Here is a 20,668-nt window from a genome sequence, read left to right on the forward strand (position 1 = left end):
CTGCTCATTGTAATTGGGATAATGAGGGAATAACACACACCTGGTCATGGAACAGCTAAGAAGCCAATTGTCCCATTACTTTTGGTCCCTTAACAAGTGGGAGGCACATATGCAAACTGTTTTAATTCCTACACCTGATTTGGATGTAAATACCCTCAAATTAAAGCTGATTTGGATGTAAATACCCTCAAATTAAAGCTGACAATCTGCAGTTAAAGCACATCTTGTTCGTTTAATTTCCAATACATTGTGGTGGTGTATAAAGCCAAAAATTTTTGAATTGTGTCGATGTCCCAATATTTATGGACCTGACTGTATCTAAACCATTCCATTGTAGTTTTGGCAGTATGTTTAGGGTCATTTGGGGAGATCTTTTAAAACCCGTGCAGATGAAATAATCACCAACAACTGTCCATAGCAGCCAATCAATCAGATCTTTTCTTTCATTAAAAAGTTCAATTTTGGTCTCATCGGACCAAAGCATCTTCTTCCACGTTTACTGTATCTCTTACATGGCTTGTGGCAAACTCCAAACAGGATTTCTTGTGGTTCACTTTCAACAACGGCTTTTTTTTCTTGCCACTATTTATGTTACTTGTGAAGTTAGGGGTTTCACAGTAAAGGGGGGGGGGGGGGAAGGGGTACATATGTACAAAGTCCAAGGGGTGAATACTTATGCAAGGCACTGTTACATCATAAAACATAGACAGGACCTTTTCCCCAGGTATAATGGCTATATTTTAGCATGCATAATACATCAGAGATCTGTAGATTTTATATGATGAAACATTGTAAGAAAGTCTGTGTACTAACCTTTTCAAGTTCCTTCCAGTCATAGTTTGTGTTGCCGATAACCATGGCCTGCAGCTCATTCGGTTGGAAGAGCTCTAGGACTCTTCCTCCACACACTTTGTGAAAGCCTGCATGAAACGCATTAAATAGCGATGCCACCGACTGATTGAAGATGTAGTCCACATAGCAGTCTACAAATTCTTGCCTGTGAATCAAACACAAATCTATGAACACAACAAGGGACAACACAAAGCCACGCCAGTTTATGCAGATTTCATTAGGAGAATTTTGTCTCAAAGTACTAAGGCCAAAGGCCTTAAATGAATGGGATCAGAAATCATCCCTCAGTGCCAGTGATGTCAGGCACACGTGATGTTAGACTTTTCAGACCTATAAGGGGATTCATAAAACCCCCCATCTCTGGCTCCTTTACGATTGGAAGAGAGGTTAGGAGAGACTGTTTTAGGAAATATGTAAAGGAAGTAAGTAGAGAGAAGTAGGATAAAGGCACTAATCATGATAATTTCTGTATGCCAAAGACATCTCAACAGAGATAACACGCAATGTTTAGAATGTTTATTATTTTCTCCACAACATAAAAAAAATTATATAAATGCAAATACTTAGACAAAACCAAAAGCAGTCGGGTGATAATATAATCAATTATCAGAGTTAAATTATATTTTGTGGAAATACTGGCCCACTGCCACCCATCGTGCTGATTTTAAAGCTGTAAAGTTTCTTCTTGTTCAGGTATCCTAATATTTTTTTGATTTTATTTCTGTGATCGAGTTTTAGTTTTTCATTACCCAAAATGACGAGCAAAAAAACTGGTAAAGAAGTCAAAAGACAGTAAAGCTAAAGTAGCCCCTGCAATCTAATCAGCACCGAATGGTGAGTAGCATATCAACTTAAAAAGAGAAACAGACCATACAGACCCGGAAAAAATAAAAGGCTTTAATCGTGCAATTAACAAAAATTAGTTTAAAAAAAAAAAACCCCAGATGTATTTTTTTATTTAATTTTTATTTATTTATAACGCAATTATCCCTAAAATAGTTTCAAAAGTTGTGTCCCCTTTTTGCTATGGTAATTTTCATTTTGGTAATTTATATGAGGTGTGGGCCCAAAAGCTTTTTTTAATTTCTTTTAACCCCTTAAGGACCCATTTTGGCCTTAAGGACTCAGACAATTTAATTTTTACGTTTTCATTTTTTCCTCCTCGCCTTCTAAAAATCATAACTCTTTTATATTTTCATCCACAGACTAGTATGAGGGCTTGTTTTTTGCGCGACCAGTTGTCCTTTGTAATGACATCACTCATATCATAAAATGTATGGCGCAACCAAAAAACACTATTTTTGTGGGGAAATTAAAACGAAAAACGCAATTTTGCTAATTTTGGAAGGTTTTGTTTTCACGCCGTACAATTTATGGTAAAAATGATGTGTGTTCTTTATTCTGAGGGTCAATACGATTAAAATGATACCCATTATTATATACTTTTATATTATTGTTGCGCTTAAAAAAAATCACAAACTTTTTAACCAAATTAGTACGTTTATAATCCCTTTATTTTGATGACCTCTAACTTTTTTATTTTTCCGTATAAGTGGCGGTATGGGGGCTCATTTTTTGCGCCATGATCTGTACTTTTTTTTAATACCACATTTGCATATAAAAAACTTTTAATACATTTTTTATAATTTTTTTTTAAATAAAATGTATTAAAAAAGTAGGAATTTTGGACTTTTTTTATTTTTTTCGTTCACGCCGTTCACCGTACAGGATCATTAACATTTTATTTTAATAGATCGGACATTTACGCACGCGGCGATACCAAATATGTCTATAAAAAATGTTTTTTATACTTTTTGGGGGTAAAATAGGAAAAAACGGACGTTTTACTTTTTTATTGGGGGAGGGGATTTTTCACTTTTTTTTTACTTTTACATTTTTTTTTACACTTGAATAGTCCCCATAGGGGACTATTCATAGCAATACCATGATTGCTAATACTGATCTGTTCTATGTATAGGACATAGAACAGATCAGTATTATCGGTCATCTCCTGCTCTGGTCTGCTCGATCTCAGACCAGAGCAGGAGATGCCGGGAGCCGCACGGAGGAAGGAGAGGGGACCTCCTTGCGGCGTTATGAATGATCGGATCCCCGCAGCAGCGCTGCGGGCGATCCGATCGTTCATTTAAATGGCGAACTGCCGCAGATGCCGGGATCTGTATTGATCCCGGCACCTGAGGGGTTAATGGCGGACGCCCGCGAGATCGCGGGCGTCGGCCATTGCCGGCGGGTCCCTGGCTGCGATCAGCAGCCGGGATCAGCCGCGCATGACACGAGCATCGCTCCGATGCCCGCTGTTATGCTTAGGACGTAAATGTACGTCCTGGTGCGTTAAGTACCACCTCACCAGGACGTACATTTACGTCCTGCGTCCTTAAGGGGTTAATTATTGTTCAAAATGTTGCACATTTAAGATAACCTTGTGTTTTAATGATGAAGCTGTATCTTGTTAGTTTTAGGGCACATTCACATGTACATAATCCATTGTGGACTTTCTCGCAGTGAACACGTAAGCATATTAAAGGGGTTATCCAGGAATCGAAAAACAGAGATAATTTCTTTCAAAGACCTCTCCCTGTCTGTCTCTAGGTTGGGTGTGGTTCTGCAGCTCAGTTCCATTGAAGTAAATGGAGCCAAGTTGTAATACTACACCCAAAGTGTAGACAGACAGGGAGCGGTCTCTAACTAAAAATAGGAATCTAAAAACAGACCTATTTTCTTTCAGTGGGATTTCCACTCCAAACATTTTCCAGGAGAAAATACACAAAAGGAATTTCCACTGTGGCAGACACCTATAACACTATCAACACAGCAAAACTAATAAAAATAAATCAATAATAGCTTTATTGTTCAATAGATACAAAAGTTTTAAAGGGCAAGCATTGAAACACACAACCTGTTGGGGACGGAGGGCGTATGGGGGGGTGCAAAACACGGGCAGCGAGGGGGGAGCATAGCTGGCTTACCGGACCGACGGAGGTGGCATCATGGAGGGGCGACGGCAGCAAAGACATGCGGACGGAAAGTGCGGCGGTGGAGGAGGCTGCAGCGAAGATCGCGGTAAGTGATCTTCTCTGTGGCCTTCTAAAAGCTGCAAAACTACAACTCCCAGTATGCCCACACAGCCAAAGGCTGTCTGGGCATGCTGGGAGTTGTAGTTTTGCAACATCTGGAGGGTCACAGTTTGGAGACCACTGTGTAGTGGTCTCTAAACTGTGGTCCTCCAGATGTTGCAAAACAACAACTTTCAGCATGCACTGACTGTCTGGGCATGTTGGGAGTTGTAGTTGTGCAACATTTGAAGTGGCACAGTTTGGAGACCACTATACGGTGGTCTCCAAATTGTAGCCCTCCAGATGTTGCAAAAGTACAATTCCCAGCATAGCCAGACAGTCAGGGATGCTGGGCATGTAGTTCTTCAATATCTGGCTCTTCCGATGTTGCAGAACTACAACTCCCAGCATGCCTGGACAGTCTGGGCATGCTTGGAGTTATAGTTTTGCAACATCTGGAGGGCTACAGTTTGGAGACCACTACTTAGTGGTCTCCAAACTGTTCTTCCCCAGTTGTTGCATAACTACAACTCCTAGCATGCCCAGACTGTCCAGGCATGCTGGGAGTTGTAGTTCTGCAACATCTGAAGGGCCAGATATTGCAGAACTACACGCCCAGCATCCCTGACTGTCTGGGCATGCTGGGAATTGTAGTTTTGCAACAGCTGTAGGCACACTGGTTTGTAAACACTGAGCTAGAGTCTGTTTCCGAATTCAGTGATTTCAACCCGTGTGCCTCCAGCTGTTGCAAAACTACAACTCCCTGAATGCACTGGCAGACCGTACATGCTGGGAGTTGTAGTTTTGCAACAGCTGGAGGCACACGGGTTGCAATCACTGAGCAAGAGTCTGTTTTCTAACTCAGTGGTTCCCAACCAGTGTGCCTACAGCTGTTGTAAAACTACAACTCCCTGCATTCTGGGAGTTGTCATTTTGCAACAGCTGAAGAATGGGGTGCCCCCCCATGTGAATGTACAGGGTACATTCACAGGGGCAGGTTTACAGTGGGTTTCCTTCTACAAGTTTGAGCTGCGGCAAATTTTCCGCCGCAGCTCAAACTCCCAGTGGAAAACTTACTGTGAACCCCGACCTGTGTGAATGTACCCTAAAAACACTATACTAACAAATAATAAAAAATAAAAAACTACATATACACCCCCTTCCACGTCCCCCCCCCCAATAAAAATGAAAAAAGTCTCATACATACAGCAGTGTCTCCTAAACGGAGCATCCAGCTGTTGCAAAACCACAACTCCCAGTATTGCCGGACAGCCATAGACTGTCCTGGCAGGCTGGGTGTCTTGCAACAGCTGGATGCCCCCTGTTTGGCAAACACTGCTGTAGGTTTTTGGTGGAGAAAAATTCCTTATTTAGGCCTCAAATTCCTTATTTAGGCCGCCAAAAAAAAAAAAAACAACACCACACCAACATGTGATCCAATTTTGGAAATTACACCCCTCACGGAACGTAACAAGGGGTATAGTGAGCCTTAACAACCCTACAAGTCTTTGACAAATTTTCGTTAAAGTTGAACATGAAAATAAATAAATAAATTTCCCCCTGAAATGCTGGTGTTACCCCAATTTTTTTCATTTTCACAAGCGGTAATAGGAAAAATGCCCCCCAAAATTTGTAACCTCATTTCTTCTGAGTATATAAGTACCCCATATGTGGATGTAAAGTGCTCTGCGGGCAAACTACAATGCTCAGAATAGTAGGGGTGCCATTGGGCTTTTTGAGAGAGAGAATTAGGCTGGAATTGAAGGCTGTGTGTGTTTACAAAGCCCCCATGGTGCCAGAACAGTGGACCCCTTCCACATGTGACCCCATATTGGAAACTACACCCCTCACGGAATGTAACAAGGTGTGCAGTGAGCATTTACACCCCCACAGGTGTCGGAGAGATTTTTTATGAACAGTCCGTAAAAATGAAAAATTTAATTTTTCATTTGCACAGCCCACTGTTCCAAAGATCTGTCAAATGCCAGTGGGGTGTAAATGCTCACTGCACCCCTTAATAAATTCTGTGAGGGGTGTAGTTTCCAAAATAGTATGCCATGTGTTTTTTTTATTTACTGTTCTGGCATCATAGGGGCTTCCTAAATGCGACATGCCCCCAAAAACCATTTCAGCAAAATTCGCTCTCCAAAAGCCCAATGTTGCTCCTTCCCTTCTGAGCCTTCTAGTGCACCCACAGAGCACTTTAAATCCACATATGAGGTATTTTCTTACTCGAGAGAAATGGGGTTACAAATTTTGTGGGGCATTTTCTGCTATTACTCCTTGTAAAAATGAAAAGTTTGGGGTAACACCAGCATTTTAGTGTTAAAAATCAAATTTTTCATTTTTACCTCCCATTTTAACGAAAGTTCGTCAATCACCTGTGGGGTGTTAATGCTCACTGTACCCCTTGCTACATTCCTTGAGGTGTGTAGTTTCCAAAATAGTGTGCCATGTGTTTTTTTGCTGTTCTTGCACCATAGGTGCTTCCTAAATGCGACATGCCCACAAAAACCATTTCAGTAAAATTTGTTTTCCAAATGCCAAATGTGACTCCTCCTCTTCTGAGCATTGTAGTTCACCAGCAGAGCATTTTACGTCCTAACATGGGGTATTTCCATACTCAGAAGAGATGGGGTTACAAATTTTGGGGGGCATTTTCTCCCATTACCCTTTGTAAAAATGGTAAATTTGGGGGGAAAAACTGCACTTTAGTGAAAAAATTATTATTATTTACACATCAAACTTTAACGAAAAGTCGTCAAACACCTGTGAGGTGTTAAGGCTCACTGGACCCCTTGTTATGTGCCTTGAGGGGTGTTGTTTTCAAAATAGTATGCCATTTTTTTTTGCTGTTTTGGCAGCATAGAGGCTTCCTAAATGTGAAATGCCCCCCAAAAACCATTTCAGAAAAACTCACTCTCCAAAATCCCATTGTCGCTCCTTCCCTTCTGAGCCCTCTAGTGCACCCACAGAGCACTTTACGGACACATATTAGGAATTTCCTTACTCGAGAGAAATTGGGTTACAAGTTTTAGGGGGATTTTTCTCCTTTTACCCCTTGTAAAAATTCAAAAACTGGGTCTACAAGAACATGCAAGTGTAAAAAATGAAGATTTTGAATTTTCTCCTTCACTTTGCTGCTATTCCTGTGAAACACCTAAAGGGTTAACACACTTACTGAATGTCATTTTGAATACTTTGAGGGGTGCAGTTTTTATAATGGGGTAATTTATGGCGTATTTCTTATATGAAGGCCCTTCAAATCCACTTCAAAACTGAACTTTGAAGCCCTCTGATGTCTTCCAAAAGTAAAAACATGTCAACTTTATGATGCAAACATAAAGTAGACATATTGTACATGTGACTCAATATATAATTTATTTGGGATGTCTATTTTCCTTATAAGCAGAGAGTTTCATAGTAAAAATTTTGGAATTTTTCACAGGGAAATGATGCAAGTATCGACAAAAATTTACCACTAACAAAGTAGAATATGTCACGAAAAAACTCTCTGAATCAGAATCAAAAGTAAAAGCATCCCAGAGTTATTAAAGGAGATATCCCATGCAGCAAAGAAAAAAAAATACCTAGCCATTCCATCAGCTGCCTGAGCAGAGAGCTTGTTACCACCCCTAACTTATGTTAGTCACTCCCACAGCTCTGCTAGCTCACTCCCACATAACACTGAGCTCCAATCATAGCCTTATACAGCAGGGTGGCCACGAGGAAACAAACTAATCTCAGTGCTCAGAGAGAGTGACCCTGGAGTTGAAGCTGCAGTTTTACACTGTAAACTCACTCCCTCCCCTCCTCCTCTCAGTGAAACAGCTTTACAGTGGCACAATCACCTCCCCCCTTCTCTGCCCTGCACTCCTCTCTCCCCAGTGCTCAGTGTGACAGCTCTACGCTGGCAGCTCCCTCCCCTACCCCCTCCCCTCCGTTCTCAGTGTAAAAATATTAGCAAGGAGAGGGGAGAGAATCAGCCTGTATGCTGGGGCTGCTATGATCTGAATCAGCCGGCATATAGGCAGTGCTGCTCAGCCAATCACTGCAGAACAGAGGGAGGACAGTGTGAATATTCATCAGATGGGAGGGGCTAAGGCCGAGCACAGGGAGCTATCTGCAGCACAGGGGTTTTCTGGGTAATTGTCACGTTACGGCCCCCGGGATGCTGCTGATAACAGCCTGAATAGGGGGTCGAAAGTCATGAAAACCTGGAACAGCTGAATTTCCTGTCAGACAGAAGAATGCAGAAAAAGCTTGTTTCTAAGCAGCATTGGTAATGGAAGTGATTTACAAACCTATATAACTTTACCTTCTGCACTAAAAGCTGAACAATTTTTTACTGTGAGACTTGTCCTTTAACCCCTTAAGGACAATGGACGTACTCCTACGCCCCCGTTTCCGAGTCCTTAAGGACCGAGGACGTAGGAGTACGTCCTGTCCTTTCCCGGCCCCCCGCCGCTAGCCGGAGGGGAGCCGGTGCCCGATGCCTGCTGAAATCGTTCAGCAGGCATCGCGGCATATGCCCCCCCATGTCGGCGATGGCCGCAGATCGCTGGACAATTCAGTCCAGCGATCTGCGGCGATTCCGGGTCAATCGGGTCTCCAGTGACCCGGAATTACTGGCTGATCGGGGCCGTCAGAGACGGCCCCGAACAGCCAGAGCCTGCAGGGGTGAGGTGGCATTGGTGCCACCTCACGATCGCCCTGATTCGTCGGCCGGATTACCGGCCGACCAATCAGGGCGCCTGCTGCGGGTGTCACTCCCGCACCCGCTCCGCCCCTCTTCCGGAGGACGTGAGTGGGACATGCACCCCTGGTGCTGGGGACCCCGATCTCCGGCGTTAATGTTGGGATCGGGGCCCCAGGAGCGACGGCGGCGGCGGCGGGACTGACCTGCAGCGTCGATCAAGCAGCAGCAGGAGGTGAGTGACAGCCTCCTGCTGTTGCTTAGCAACAGCTCCCAGCATGCAAAAAGGGCATGCTGGGAGCTGTAGTTATGCAACAGGAGGAGGCAGACCACCACAACTCCCAGCATTCACTTATGGGCATGCTGGGACTTATGGTTTTGCAACAGCTGGAGGCACATTCTTTCTATGGAAAAGTGTACCTTCAGCTGTTGCATAACTACAACTCCCAGCATGCCCGTTGGCTGTCGGTGACTGCTGAGAGTTGTAGTTTTGCAACAGCTGAAGGCACACTGAGTTAAGTAGCAAACCAGTGTGTCTCCAGCTGTTGCATAACTATAATCCCCAGCATCCCCAGCCAAAGTAGTATGCCTCCCGCTGTTGCATAACTACAACACCCAGCATGCCCTTCCGCTGTCCGTACATGCTGGGGGTTGTAGCTTTTGCAACAGCTGAAGGCACACTGGTTGCAAAACACTGAGTTTGTTGCCAAACTCGGTGTTTCACAACCTGTGTGTCTCCAGCTGTTGCAAAACTACAACTCCCAGCATGCACTGATAGACCGTACATGCCGGGAGTTGTAGTTTTGCAACAGCTGGATGTTCCCCCCCCCAATGTGAATGTACAGGGTACACTCACATGGGCGTAGGATTACAGTAAGTATTCGGCTGCAAGTTTGAGCTGCAGCAAATTTTCTGCTGCAGCTCAAGCTGCCAGCGAGAAACTACTGTGAACCCCCCGCCCGTGCGACTGTACCCTAAAAACACTACACTAACACAAAATAAAATAAAAAGTAAAAAACACTACATATACACATACCCCTACAATAAAAATGAAAAACGTCTGGTACGCCACCGTTTCCAAAACGGAGCCTCCAGCTGTTGCAAAACTACAACTCCCAGCATGCACTTATAGACCCTACATGCTGGGAGTTGTAGTTTTGCAACAGCTGGATGTTCCCCCCCCCCCCCCCCCCCAATGTGAACGTACAGGGTACACTCACATGGGCGGAGGATTACAGTAAGTATCCGGCTGCAAATTTGAGCTGAGGCAAATTTTCTGCCGCTGCTCAAACTGCCAGCGAGAAACTACTGTGAACCCCCCGCCCGTGTGACTGTACCCTAAAAACACTACACTAACACAAAATAAAATAAAAAGTAAAAAACACTACATATACACATACCCCTACACAGCCCCCCTCCCCAATAAAAATGAAAAACGTCTGGTACGCCACTGTTTCCAAAACGGAGCCTCCAGCTGTTGCAAAACAACTACTCCCAGTATTACCAGACAGCCACTGACTGTCCAGGCATGCTGGGACTTTTACAACAGCTGGAGGCACCCTATTTGGGAATCACTGGCGTAGAATACCCCTATGTCCAGCCCTATGCAAGTCCCTAATTCAGGCCTCAAATGCGCATGGCGCTCTCACTTTGGAGCCCTGTCGTATTTCAAGGCAACAGTTTAGGGTCACATATGGGGTATCGCCGTACTCGGGAGAAATGGTGTTACAAATTATGGGGGGTATTTTTTGCTATTACCCTTTTTAAAAATCTAAAATTTTTGGGAAACCAACATTTTAGGTAAAACATTTTTTTTTTTTTTTTTTTACATATGCAAAAGTTGTGAATCACCTGTAGGGTATTAAGGTTCACATTCCCCCTTGTTACGTTCCCCGAGGGGTCTAGTTTCCAAAATGGTATGCCATGTGTTTTTTTTTTTTGCTGTCCTGGCACCATAGGGGCTTCCTAAATGCGGCATGCCCCCAGAGCAAAATTTGCTTTCAAAAAGCCAAATGTGACTCCTCCTCTTCTGAGACCTGTAGTGCGCCAGCAGAGCACTTCTCACCCCCATATGGGGTGTTTTCTGAATCGGGAGAAATTGGGCTTCAAATTTTGGGGGGTATTTTCTGCTATTACCCTTTTTAAAAATGTAAAAATTTTGGGAAACCAAGCATTTTAGGTGAAAATTTTTTCTTTTTAACATATGCAAAAGTCGTGAAACACCTGTAGGGTATTAAGGTTCACTTTACCCCTTTTTACGTTCCCCGAGGGGTCTGGTTTCCAAAATGGTATGCCATGTGGTTTTTTTTTGCGGTTCTGGCACCATAGGGGCTTCCTAAATGCGGCATGCCCCCAGAGCAAAATTTGCTTTCAAAAAGCCAAATGTGACTCCTTCTCTTCTGAGACCTGTAGTGCGCCAGCAGAGCACTTTTCACCCCCATATGGGGTGTTTTCTGAATCAGGAGAAATTGGGCTTCAAATTTTGGGGGGTATTTTCTGCTATTACCCTTTTTAAAAATGTAACATTTTTGGGAAACCAAGCATTTTAGGTAAAACATTTTTTTTTTTTTTACATATACAAAAGTCGTGAATCACCTGTGGGGTATTAAGGTTCACTTTACCCCTTGTTACGTTCCCTGAGGGGTCTAGTTTCCAAAATGGTATGCCATGTGTTTTTTTTTTGCTGTCCTGGCACCATAGGGGCTTCCTAAAGTTGACATGCCCCCCAAAAACCATTTGTCGCTCCTTCCCTTCTGAGCCCTCTACTGCACCCGCCGAACAATTAACATAGACATATGAGGTATGTGCTTACTCGAGAGAAATTGGGTTTCAAATACAAGTAAAAATTTTCTCCTTTTTACCCCTTGCAAAAATTCAAAAATTGGGTCTACAAGAACATGCGAGTGTAAAAAATGAAGATTGTGAATTTTCTCCTTCACTTTTCTGCTATTCCTGTGAAACACCTAAAGGGTTAATACACTTATTGAATGTCATTTTGAATACTTTGGGGGGTGTAGTTTTTATAATGGGGTCATTTATGGGGTATTTCTAATATGAAGACCCTTCAAATCCACTTCAAACCTGAACTGGTCCATGAAAAATAGCGAGTTTGAAAATTTTGTGAAAAATTTCCAAATTGCTGCTGAACTTTGAAGCCCTCTGGTGTCTTCCAAAAGTAAAAACCCATAAATTTTATGATGCAAACATAAAGTAGACATATTGTATATGTGAACCCAAAAATGTTTTATTTTGAATATCCATTTTCCTTACAAGCAGAGAGCTTCAAAGTTAGAAAAATGCAAAATTTTCCTTTTTTTCATCAAATTTTGGGATTTTTCACCAAGAAAGGATGCAAGTTACCATAAAATGTTACCACTATGTTAAAGTAGAATATGTCACGAAAAAACAATCTCGGAATCAGAATGATAACTAAAAGCATTCCAGAGTTATTAATGTTTAAAGTGACAGTGGTCAGAATTGCAAAAAAATGCTCTGGTCCTTAAGGTGTAAAATGGCCTGGTCCTTAAGGGGTTAATGCATAAAGTGACAGACACAACAATGCATAGTTAAAGTGATACTTTTATAGGTTAAAAGAGTAAGTCTTTGGAAATGTTAGCTGTTGATGTCTGACAAAGATTCCTAGAATGTTCTAATTAACAATTTAGTAAAAAAAAAAAATTAAGGTATTACTTTACCAGAAAACTATTTCCATTGCTGTCTAAACACAGAACAAAATTCAGTGAGAAGATGCTTACCAGATTTCTGCTAATTATGTATGTACTGAAGGCAAAAATCTCCAGAAATAGAGCACCCTGGAGATCTGCTATAACAACAACTAAAGTATGAAGGTCTCTGGCAATCAAACATCTTCATTAAAAAAAAAAAAAAAAAAAAAAAAAAAGGTTACCATATTTTTCGCCCTATAGGATGCACCGGCATATAAGACGCACCTGATTTATAGGTGCAAAATCTAAAAAAAAATATTTAGATTTTGAACCCAATAGTGGTCTTCAACCTGCGGACCTCCAGATGTTGCAAAACTACAACTCCCAGCATGCCAGGACAGCCGTTGGCTGTCCGAGCATGCTGGGAGTTGTAGTTTTGCAACATCTGGAGGTCCGCAGATTGAAGACCACTGCATAGGAGGTAATACTCACGTGTCCCCGCCGCTCCAGACCCGTCCCCGCTGCCCTGGATGTCGCTCCATCGCTGTCGCCATGTCCCTGTCGCTCCGGAACGTCTCTGCTGCCGGCGTATCCTCGCTCTCCGTCACCTCACTCACGTCGTTACGTACGCGACGACATGATGACGAGAAAGGAGAGCGCCGGCCATACAGGGGATCCCTGAACGGAGAAGACACCGAGGAGACAGGTAAGGTCCCTCCCGGTGTCCTGTAAGCACTAACCCGGCTATTCAGTCGGGCTGTGTCGCGGCAGTCCCGAACAGCCCGACTGAACAGCCGGGTTAGTGTCACTTTCCCTTCAGACGCGGCGGTCAGCTTCAATCGCCGCGTCTGAAGGGTTAATACAGGGCATCACCGCGATCGGTGATGTCCTGTATTAGCCGCGGGTCCCGGACGTTGATGGCCACATGGACCGCCGCGATAGGGGTGTATTCGCCGTATAAGACGCGCCGACTTTTCCCCCCCAGTTTTGGGGAAGAAAAAGTGCGTCTTATACGGCGAAAAATACGGTAATGGTTTACTCCGGTATTTAGAGATCATTAGTTCTTTGCATTATGGTACTGAAGGGTTTGCCTGGCTTTCTGAATCTATTTATATCTTGAAGGCATGAGATGATAGCATTGCTGGCATATCTGTCAGCAGTGACCTCTGTACACTTGACAAGTACATTCATTTTGAAAAGGTGACATCTCTAGCTAGTTTAGGTTCACAATCCAAAGTGGGAGAAGAATCATTCACTTTTTCTTTTAACACAAGAAATAATCAAATGATGTTCAAAGTGAACATATGTCTTAAAGGGGTTGTCCGGGGAGCAGCAAAAGGTATAAACCTGTTTTGCTCCCTGACACTCACTTCTGCTCTCTGCAAGTCTCAGTATACCTTCCGAAACAAGAGGGAGCGGGGGGTCCAAGTCACAGTCACCGTGCAGGAATTGGTCATCACATGTGGGCATGGTTTTTGCTTACAGGCAATAATCGTGACTTAACATAGAAACAGAATGCGTCGGCAGGTAAGAACCATTTGGCCCATCTATTCTGCCCAATAATCTGAATCCTATCAATAATCCCTGGCCTATTAAAGGCGTTATCCACCATAAGGTGATTTTCGTACGTACCTGGCAGACAGTAATGGACATGCTTAGGAAGGATCTGCGCTTGTCTTGGGGCTAAATGGCGATGTTGTGAGATTACCATAACACTGTGGCTAGCTTTTTGTGAACTGGTATTTCCTGTTTAGGTTTTCTTCTTTTGCCTACAAATCCCATAATTCCATTTTCCTTGCTCCCACACATCAGCCACCCCACCCATTAAAACATAAATGAGCTGCATCCATTAAAAAAACCTGTGGTTTTCAATCAGGGTGCCTACAGCTATTGCATTAGTTGCAGATTGATCTCTCTCCCACCAAGCGATCTCTCCACCCATTGAAGCAGACAGGCTCCCTGTCATCAGCTGACTAGTGAGTCAGGTCTCTGCCGCATTGCAACCTGGGAAAAATCTGAGACAACAGTCATTTTGTATGCTGTTACAAATAAATATTGGGGTGAAAATCACATAAGAATTGTGAGAAAACCGTCACACACAGGTACAGGCACTATATTATGAACACCCTTGGAATACCCTTTTAATACCCGCCCCCTCAGGTTCTGGAAGGTAAACTTCTGAGAAGTGCAGAGGGTGGAAGTGAGTGCTGTAGCAAAACAGGTAATATTTTCTGCTCCCTGGACAACCACTTTAAAAAGGGGTTTTCCAGACATACAAAATGTTAAAGAATAGCATGAGGGTGCTTTTAGAATAAAATTAAAAAAAATTAAACCTACTTTGGTGGAAACTGCGGGAGATCAGGGCAGGCAAGTATTTTATTAAGCTACCCCATGCCATTTTAATATATTTTGTACATCCACAAACCCCCTTATAGGTTGCTTTTACACGATGTTTGTGCCTTCCATAGCATGGATAAATAGGCCAAATGGTAAAATGGGATTTTACTGTATCCATTAATCTTAACATTAAGTACATTCGGGTGATTTTCTGAGCATATACTAGTTTTGTCTCAGAATCAAAAAGCATGAAGTGCAGCAATTTTGAGTCTCACACACAACTATTATACACTCAGAAAATCACTTAACATAGTGGGACATTTATTAATGTTGGTGTGAGGTAGTAGAGATTTTACCCGTATTTGCTTGGTTTATTTTATTCGCAGCTGCTCAAAATAGAATATAAATTAAGCAGAAACAAAGAGATAGTATGCACTCACCGCTGGTAAGCTGCTACGGGCTCAGAGTCGGGGATCACCCAGGTGATCCCGGACTCGGAGCCCGTAGCAGCTTACCAGCGGTGAGTGCATACCATCTCTTTGTTTCTGCATATATTGATACTTTACCTAGTATGTGCACCCCGCAGGTGCTGCATATATACTGAAGTGAGTCCGGACGCTCCCAACAGTTACCTCGCGGTATTGTATGTTTGCCTTCCTCATCTATTTGGTTTGCTATCTGGTGTGCTCTCTCCTTCTTGGATTTTCTATGGACATTTAGAATATAAATTAACTTTCATAATAAAAGTTTAAATCACCTCTAATAAAAATGTAAACAAAAAAAAACAAAAAAATTATATATATATATATAATATATATACACACACACAAAAAAATATATAATTTTATCTCTCTCTCTCTCTCTCTCTCTCTCTCTCTCTATATATATATATCTATATATATATATATATATATACACACACACACACACATCTATATATATATATATATATATATATATATATATATATATATATATATATATATATATATATCTCTATATATCTATTAACCCCTTAAGGATGGCAGGCGTATCCGTATGGCCCCGATTCAAAGTCCTTAAGGACCCCCCCATGTCGGCAACCGCTGGTCAATTCAGACCGGATGCCCACTGAAATCATTCCCATATCGGCGATCGATGCAGATCGTCGGTAAATACTAACCGGTGGTCTGCGGCGGTTCTGGGTCATCTGGGTCACGTGTGACCCGATGACCCGGATGATGATGATGATCAGTGGTGTAATATACACCACCAATCATCATCTGTACAGTACTGGGAGGGCGGCACTGTTGCCACCCCCCAGTGCCGTAGTGACAGCACCAATCACTACAGTATGGGGAGGTGGGTGCAGGAGCACGCTGCTCAGTTCTGACCCACATTTCACAGAGATCTGGTGTGCAGAACGGAGTCCCGTGCTGCCATCTCCCCCTCATACACAAACAAAGTAAAGTGCCCCCTTGCCCCATTTCTGTGGCCCCTTGGCACAGAAAGCAGTCAGGGAAAGCATTAGATTAGGTAGGGACAGTTCTTTGGCGTACCGTTTTTAGGTGTCCGTAGCACCTTTAGCTGCGTGACCCCGGCCCTACAGGGATGCTGCGGTCTGCCCCCCAGCATTATTTTTTTTGGGGGCGCAGACCTTTTTTGCTAAATGCGTGGCTATAAAAGAGTGGTCCACCACCATTAGCTAAAGCCCACCCGCCGCTGATCATTCCCGTAGTACTGATCAGCTTTTTTTTTTTTGTGGTGAAGGCGCTTTTTCAGGGATTAAAGAGTCTTTGTTGTTTTATTTTTTTGCACCTATAGGAGGTCCATGCTACCAGTAGCAGGCCTGTGCTGTGTGGACGGACCGTACCTGTGTGTGCGGCCTGCCCCACCGCTGTCAGTGATTTCAGACGGGTGCTTTTTTTTCGGGTTTTAATCTTTTGGGTTTTTTGTGTGGGGGTCTGTGTACGTGCCATCAGCCACTGTTCTGGGCTGAGTGGCCAGACCCCCCCACTGACTTCTGCGCCCCCTGACGACACCAAGCGCTAATCAGTGTGCACACCACTGATTAGGTAAACGCTTTTTTTTTTGGCGCAGTGTTTTTTGAGCTAGAAGTCTGTTTCTTTTTTTTTAGTTCAGTTTTATTTTATATTTTTGTTCTTAGGGCGGGTTAGTTAGCTAGGTTAGGGCGTGTTAGGGAGGTAGTATCACCCCACACCACACACACCAATAAAGTTTCCCCCCCACATATATACATTTCACCCCCCCCATTAGAGTAGGGAAATTGCCCGCAGGGAGTTTTCAGCGGAGGAGGCATATGCCTTAGTTGTCTCCGACTCTGAAAGCGCTTCAGAGAACGAGGAAGACCCAACCTTGCTTATTTCCTCGTCCTCTTCATCATCTAGTTCTGATGATGAGGCACCAAAGCAGCGGAGACGCCACCAAGCGAGGCTGCAAACCTCCTCTGCTCCTGACCCTGTGCCCCATGCTAGTATGAGTCCCCCTGGCGCTCATACTAGTTAAGCCCCCCAGCCAAGTTTACTGGTGCCCCGTACCGGCGAACTTGTCTGGACTCAGCCAGCGGACCATGAGCCTGTGATTCCTGAGTTTGTTGGTGACTCAGGAATCAAGACTGACATCGTCGGGTTCACTGAAATGGACTATTTCAGTTTGTATTTTTTATCAGTGACGACTGTCAATCTGATGGTTGACCAGACTAATCTGCACGCCCAACAGTTCGTCGCCGCAAACGCAGGCTCATTTTTAGCTAGACCCAATGAGTGGTACCCAGTCAATGAAGCAGAAATTAGAACATTTTGGGGCCTCGTGCTGCATATGGGTCTAGTTAAAAAAAAAACAGTGTCCGGCAATACTGGAGTGGGGACGTCCTTTACCAGACCCCGCTCTACAGTATGGCCACTGCACGTCACCCGGTTCGAGGCCATTCGGAAATGTTTGCATTATGCTGATAATGCAGCATGCCCCCCCCCCGAAGTGATCCCGCGTATGACCGCCTGTATAAAATCAGGCCCTCCATCAATCACTTCCGGGACAAATTTTGGGAGGCCTATGTCCCGGGGTGGGAGGTCGCTATTGAGGAGTCTCTCATCAGCTTTAAAGGGGAGACTCAGCTTCCAGCAATACATCCCAGCCAAGCGAGTGCGGTATGGCGTGAAGATGTACAAACTTTGAGAGAGTACCTCAGGGTACACTTGCAAGTTTATGGTGTATGAGGGACGATATTCCCGTATTGAACCCCCAGACTGTCCCCTCCACTCTGGGTGTTAGCGGGAAAATCGTTTGGGGCCTTTTGCACTCATTGCTAGATAAAGATTACCACCTTTACGTGGATAACTTTTATACTAGTATCCCTCTCTTCACATCCCTCGCCACCAGATCCGGACTGTCCCACAAGCGACCGTGGAAGAAACAAAGAGGCCTTCCGCCCCATCCCCCTACATGCTCCTATCCCCCGGGGTGAGTCACGTGCCCTTTCCCATGAAAACCTGTTGATGGTTAGGTATAAGGACAAGAGGGATGTCCTTATGCTCACCACAATTCATGGGAACGGCAGCACCCCTGTGCGAGGTACCGCAGGCGCGGTCCTCAAGCAGATTGTATTCTGGACTACAATCGGTATATGGGGGGAGTTGATCTTACTGATCAAGTCATCAAGCCATATGATGCCATGCATAAAACACTGACATGGTACAAAAAAGTTGCGGTCTACATGGTACAGGTTGCCATGTACAACTCTTTTGTACTGTCCCAGTACAGTAGTTCTAAAGGCCCTCATCTTTGGTGGCCGCCAAGGAGGGGGTCAGAGCACCTCTGGAACTGTGGGCCCCATTTTTTATCCTCTTCCCTAATTTTAATTCCCCAGAATTTGACTCCAATGTACCAGTCCAGAGTACATTGTCTTCCAAATTTTAAAACAAAAACACCCCCCCCAAAAAAAATAAAAAATTAAAATTAAAAAAATCACAAAACCTCTTTTCCCTGATATATTTCCCCCCCCCCCCCCCAAAAAATGGGTCATGGGACACAGAGTCAACAGTATTGGGGGGTTTGCCGTTGCCTCAAATGCACAGCGCTCTCTCCACTTGAGCGGGGTGCGCATTTGAGGTAACAGAATAGGGACGGTCACACACATCACATTCCCAGAATGATGATGATTCAGAGCATAGTGTTTGGGGCGGGTATAATTTTTTTTTTACTTTCGGCTATACTCTGGGTCATCATTCTGGGAATTGGCAGATCAGTATTAAAATTGCAACTTTCATTACAACCCCCTCCATAATACACTTCATCCATTCCTGGAAAATAAATTTAGGGAACACCCGTTTGCTCCGAATGTCCACTTCACTGCTATACACCTTCCCTAGGGGGTGAACTGTTTGTAATGGGCTCACATGAGGGTGTTCCTTTCTTGTATTTTCCTCTGGATGTATGTAACTGTCAGGTCCGTAAGAAACATTGGCCTCAAATGCAAAGAGTTCTCGTTGAGCTCTGTCGTATTTCCAGGTAACAATTCGTAGTCACATGTTAGTTGTTCACAGAAAGATAAAGCAGAGTATAGGTTGAAAATTGCAATTTTCAAAAGCTGCCCTTCATCCATTCCTGGAAAATAAATTTAGGAAACACCCATGCGTTCAAAATGTCCTCTTTACCCCTATACCCATTCCTCAAGGTGGGTACTTTCTGTAATGGTGCCACATGTGGGTGTTTCATTTTTGTATTTTCCTCTGAATGTATGTAAGCATCAGCTACTGATATGCCATAGGCCTCACATGCAAACAGACCTCTATGACTTCTGAGCCTTGTTGTGCGCCTTCCCTGCACGTTACCCCACATGTGGATGTGTTTCCATAGTCAGGAGAAAAAGCCCTCCAAAATTTGTAACCCAATTTCTCCAATTACCGCTTGTGAAAATGTAAAAAATTGGGTAACCCCAGCATTTTAGTGTAAAAAAAAAAATAAAAATAAAAACAACATTTTTAATTTTACGGCCCACTGTTCAAAAAACCTGTGAAGTGTAAGTACTCACTGTTACCCTTAGTTACGTTCCTGGAGGGGTCTAGTTTCCAAAATGTTGTCATATGTGGGTGTTTCTGCTGTTCTGGCATCATGGAAGGTTTGAAAATGGCCCCGACTTCAATTTCAGCAAAATTCTCTCTCAAAAAGACTAATGGGGCACCTTCTGTTCTGAGACCTGTAGTGCGCTAGCAGAGCACTTAACGCCCACATATGGGGCGTTTTCTTAAATGGGAGAAATTGGGCTTCTCATTTTGGGGTCCATTTTCTCCTATTACCCCTTGTGAAAATAAAAAAATTTTGTGTTAAAAATAAAATTTTCCATTTTCACATCCAACTTCAACACAAAGTCATCAAACACCTGTGAGGTGTTAAGGCTCACAATACCCCTTGTTGCGTTCCTTGAGGGGTGTTGTTTCCAAAATAGTATGCTATGCGTTTTTTTTATTTTTTGCTGTTCTGGCACAATAGGGGCTTCCTAAATGCAACATGGCCCCCAAAAACCATGACATCAAAATTTGTTTTCAAAAATCCCAGTTGCTCTTTCCCTCATGAGCCATGTTGTGAGCCCGCAGAGCACTTTATGTCAACATATGAGTTATTTCCATACTCAAGAGAAATTGGGCTCCAAATTTTGGGGGGGCTTTTTCACCTAATACCACTTTTAAAAATGAAAAAAAATTGGGCTACAAGAACATGCTAGTGTAAAAAATGTAGATTTTGATTTTTCTCCTCCACCTTGCTGCTATTCTTGTGAAACACCTAAAGGGTTAAACTTTCTGAATGTCATTTTGAATGCTTTGAGGGGTGTAGTTTCTATAATGTGGTCATTTATGGGGTATTTCTCACAGAAAGGCACCTCAAATCCACTTGGTCCCTGATAAATTCAGATTTTGAAATTTTCGTGAAAGTTTTTAAAATTGCTGCTGTACTTTGAAGCCCTCTAATGTCTTCAAAAAGTAAAAACAAGTCAACTTTATTGCAGCCTATTGTCTGTAGATTACATTAGGGTGCAATGCTCTGCAGAT

At 43.4% G+C, this 20,668-nt stretch overlaps 1 protein-coding gene across 7 annotated transcripts in view; it reads right to left on the bottom strand.

The window, feature by feature from the left end:
• The window catches only part of HERC4 (HECT and RLD domain containing E3 ubiquitin protein ligase 4), a 174,591-nt gene that overhangs the window by 34,212 nt on the left and 119,711 nt on the right, over positions 1 to 20,668 (bottom strand). For all 7 annotated transcript variants that reach the window (XM_056530279.1, XM_056530274.1, XM_056530278.1 and 4 more), the window contains one exon: positions 814 to 997. In XM_056530279.1, coding sequence (XP_056386254.1) covers positions 814 to 997 — 184 coding nt within the window. The remainder of the gene's footprint in view (positions 1 to 813; positions 998 to 20,668) is intronic.

Source organism: Hyla sarda, chromosome 7 (assembly GCF_029499605.1).
Source record: "Hyla sarda isolate aHylSar1 chromosome 7, aHylSar1.hap1, whole genome shotgun sequence".
Classification (NCBI taxonomy): Eukaryota; Metazoa; Chordata; class Amphibia; order Anura; family Hylidae; genus Hyla; species Hyla sarda.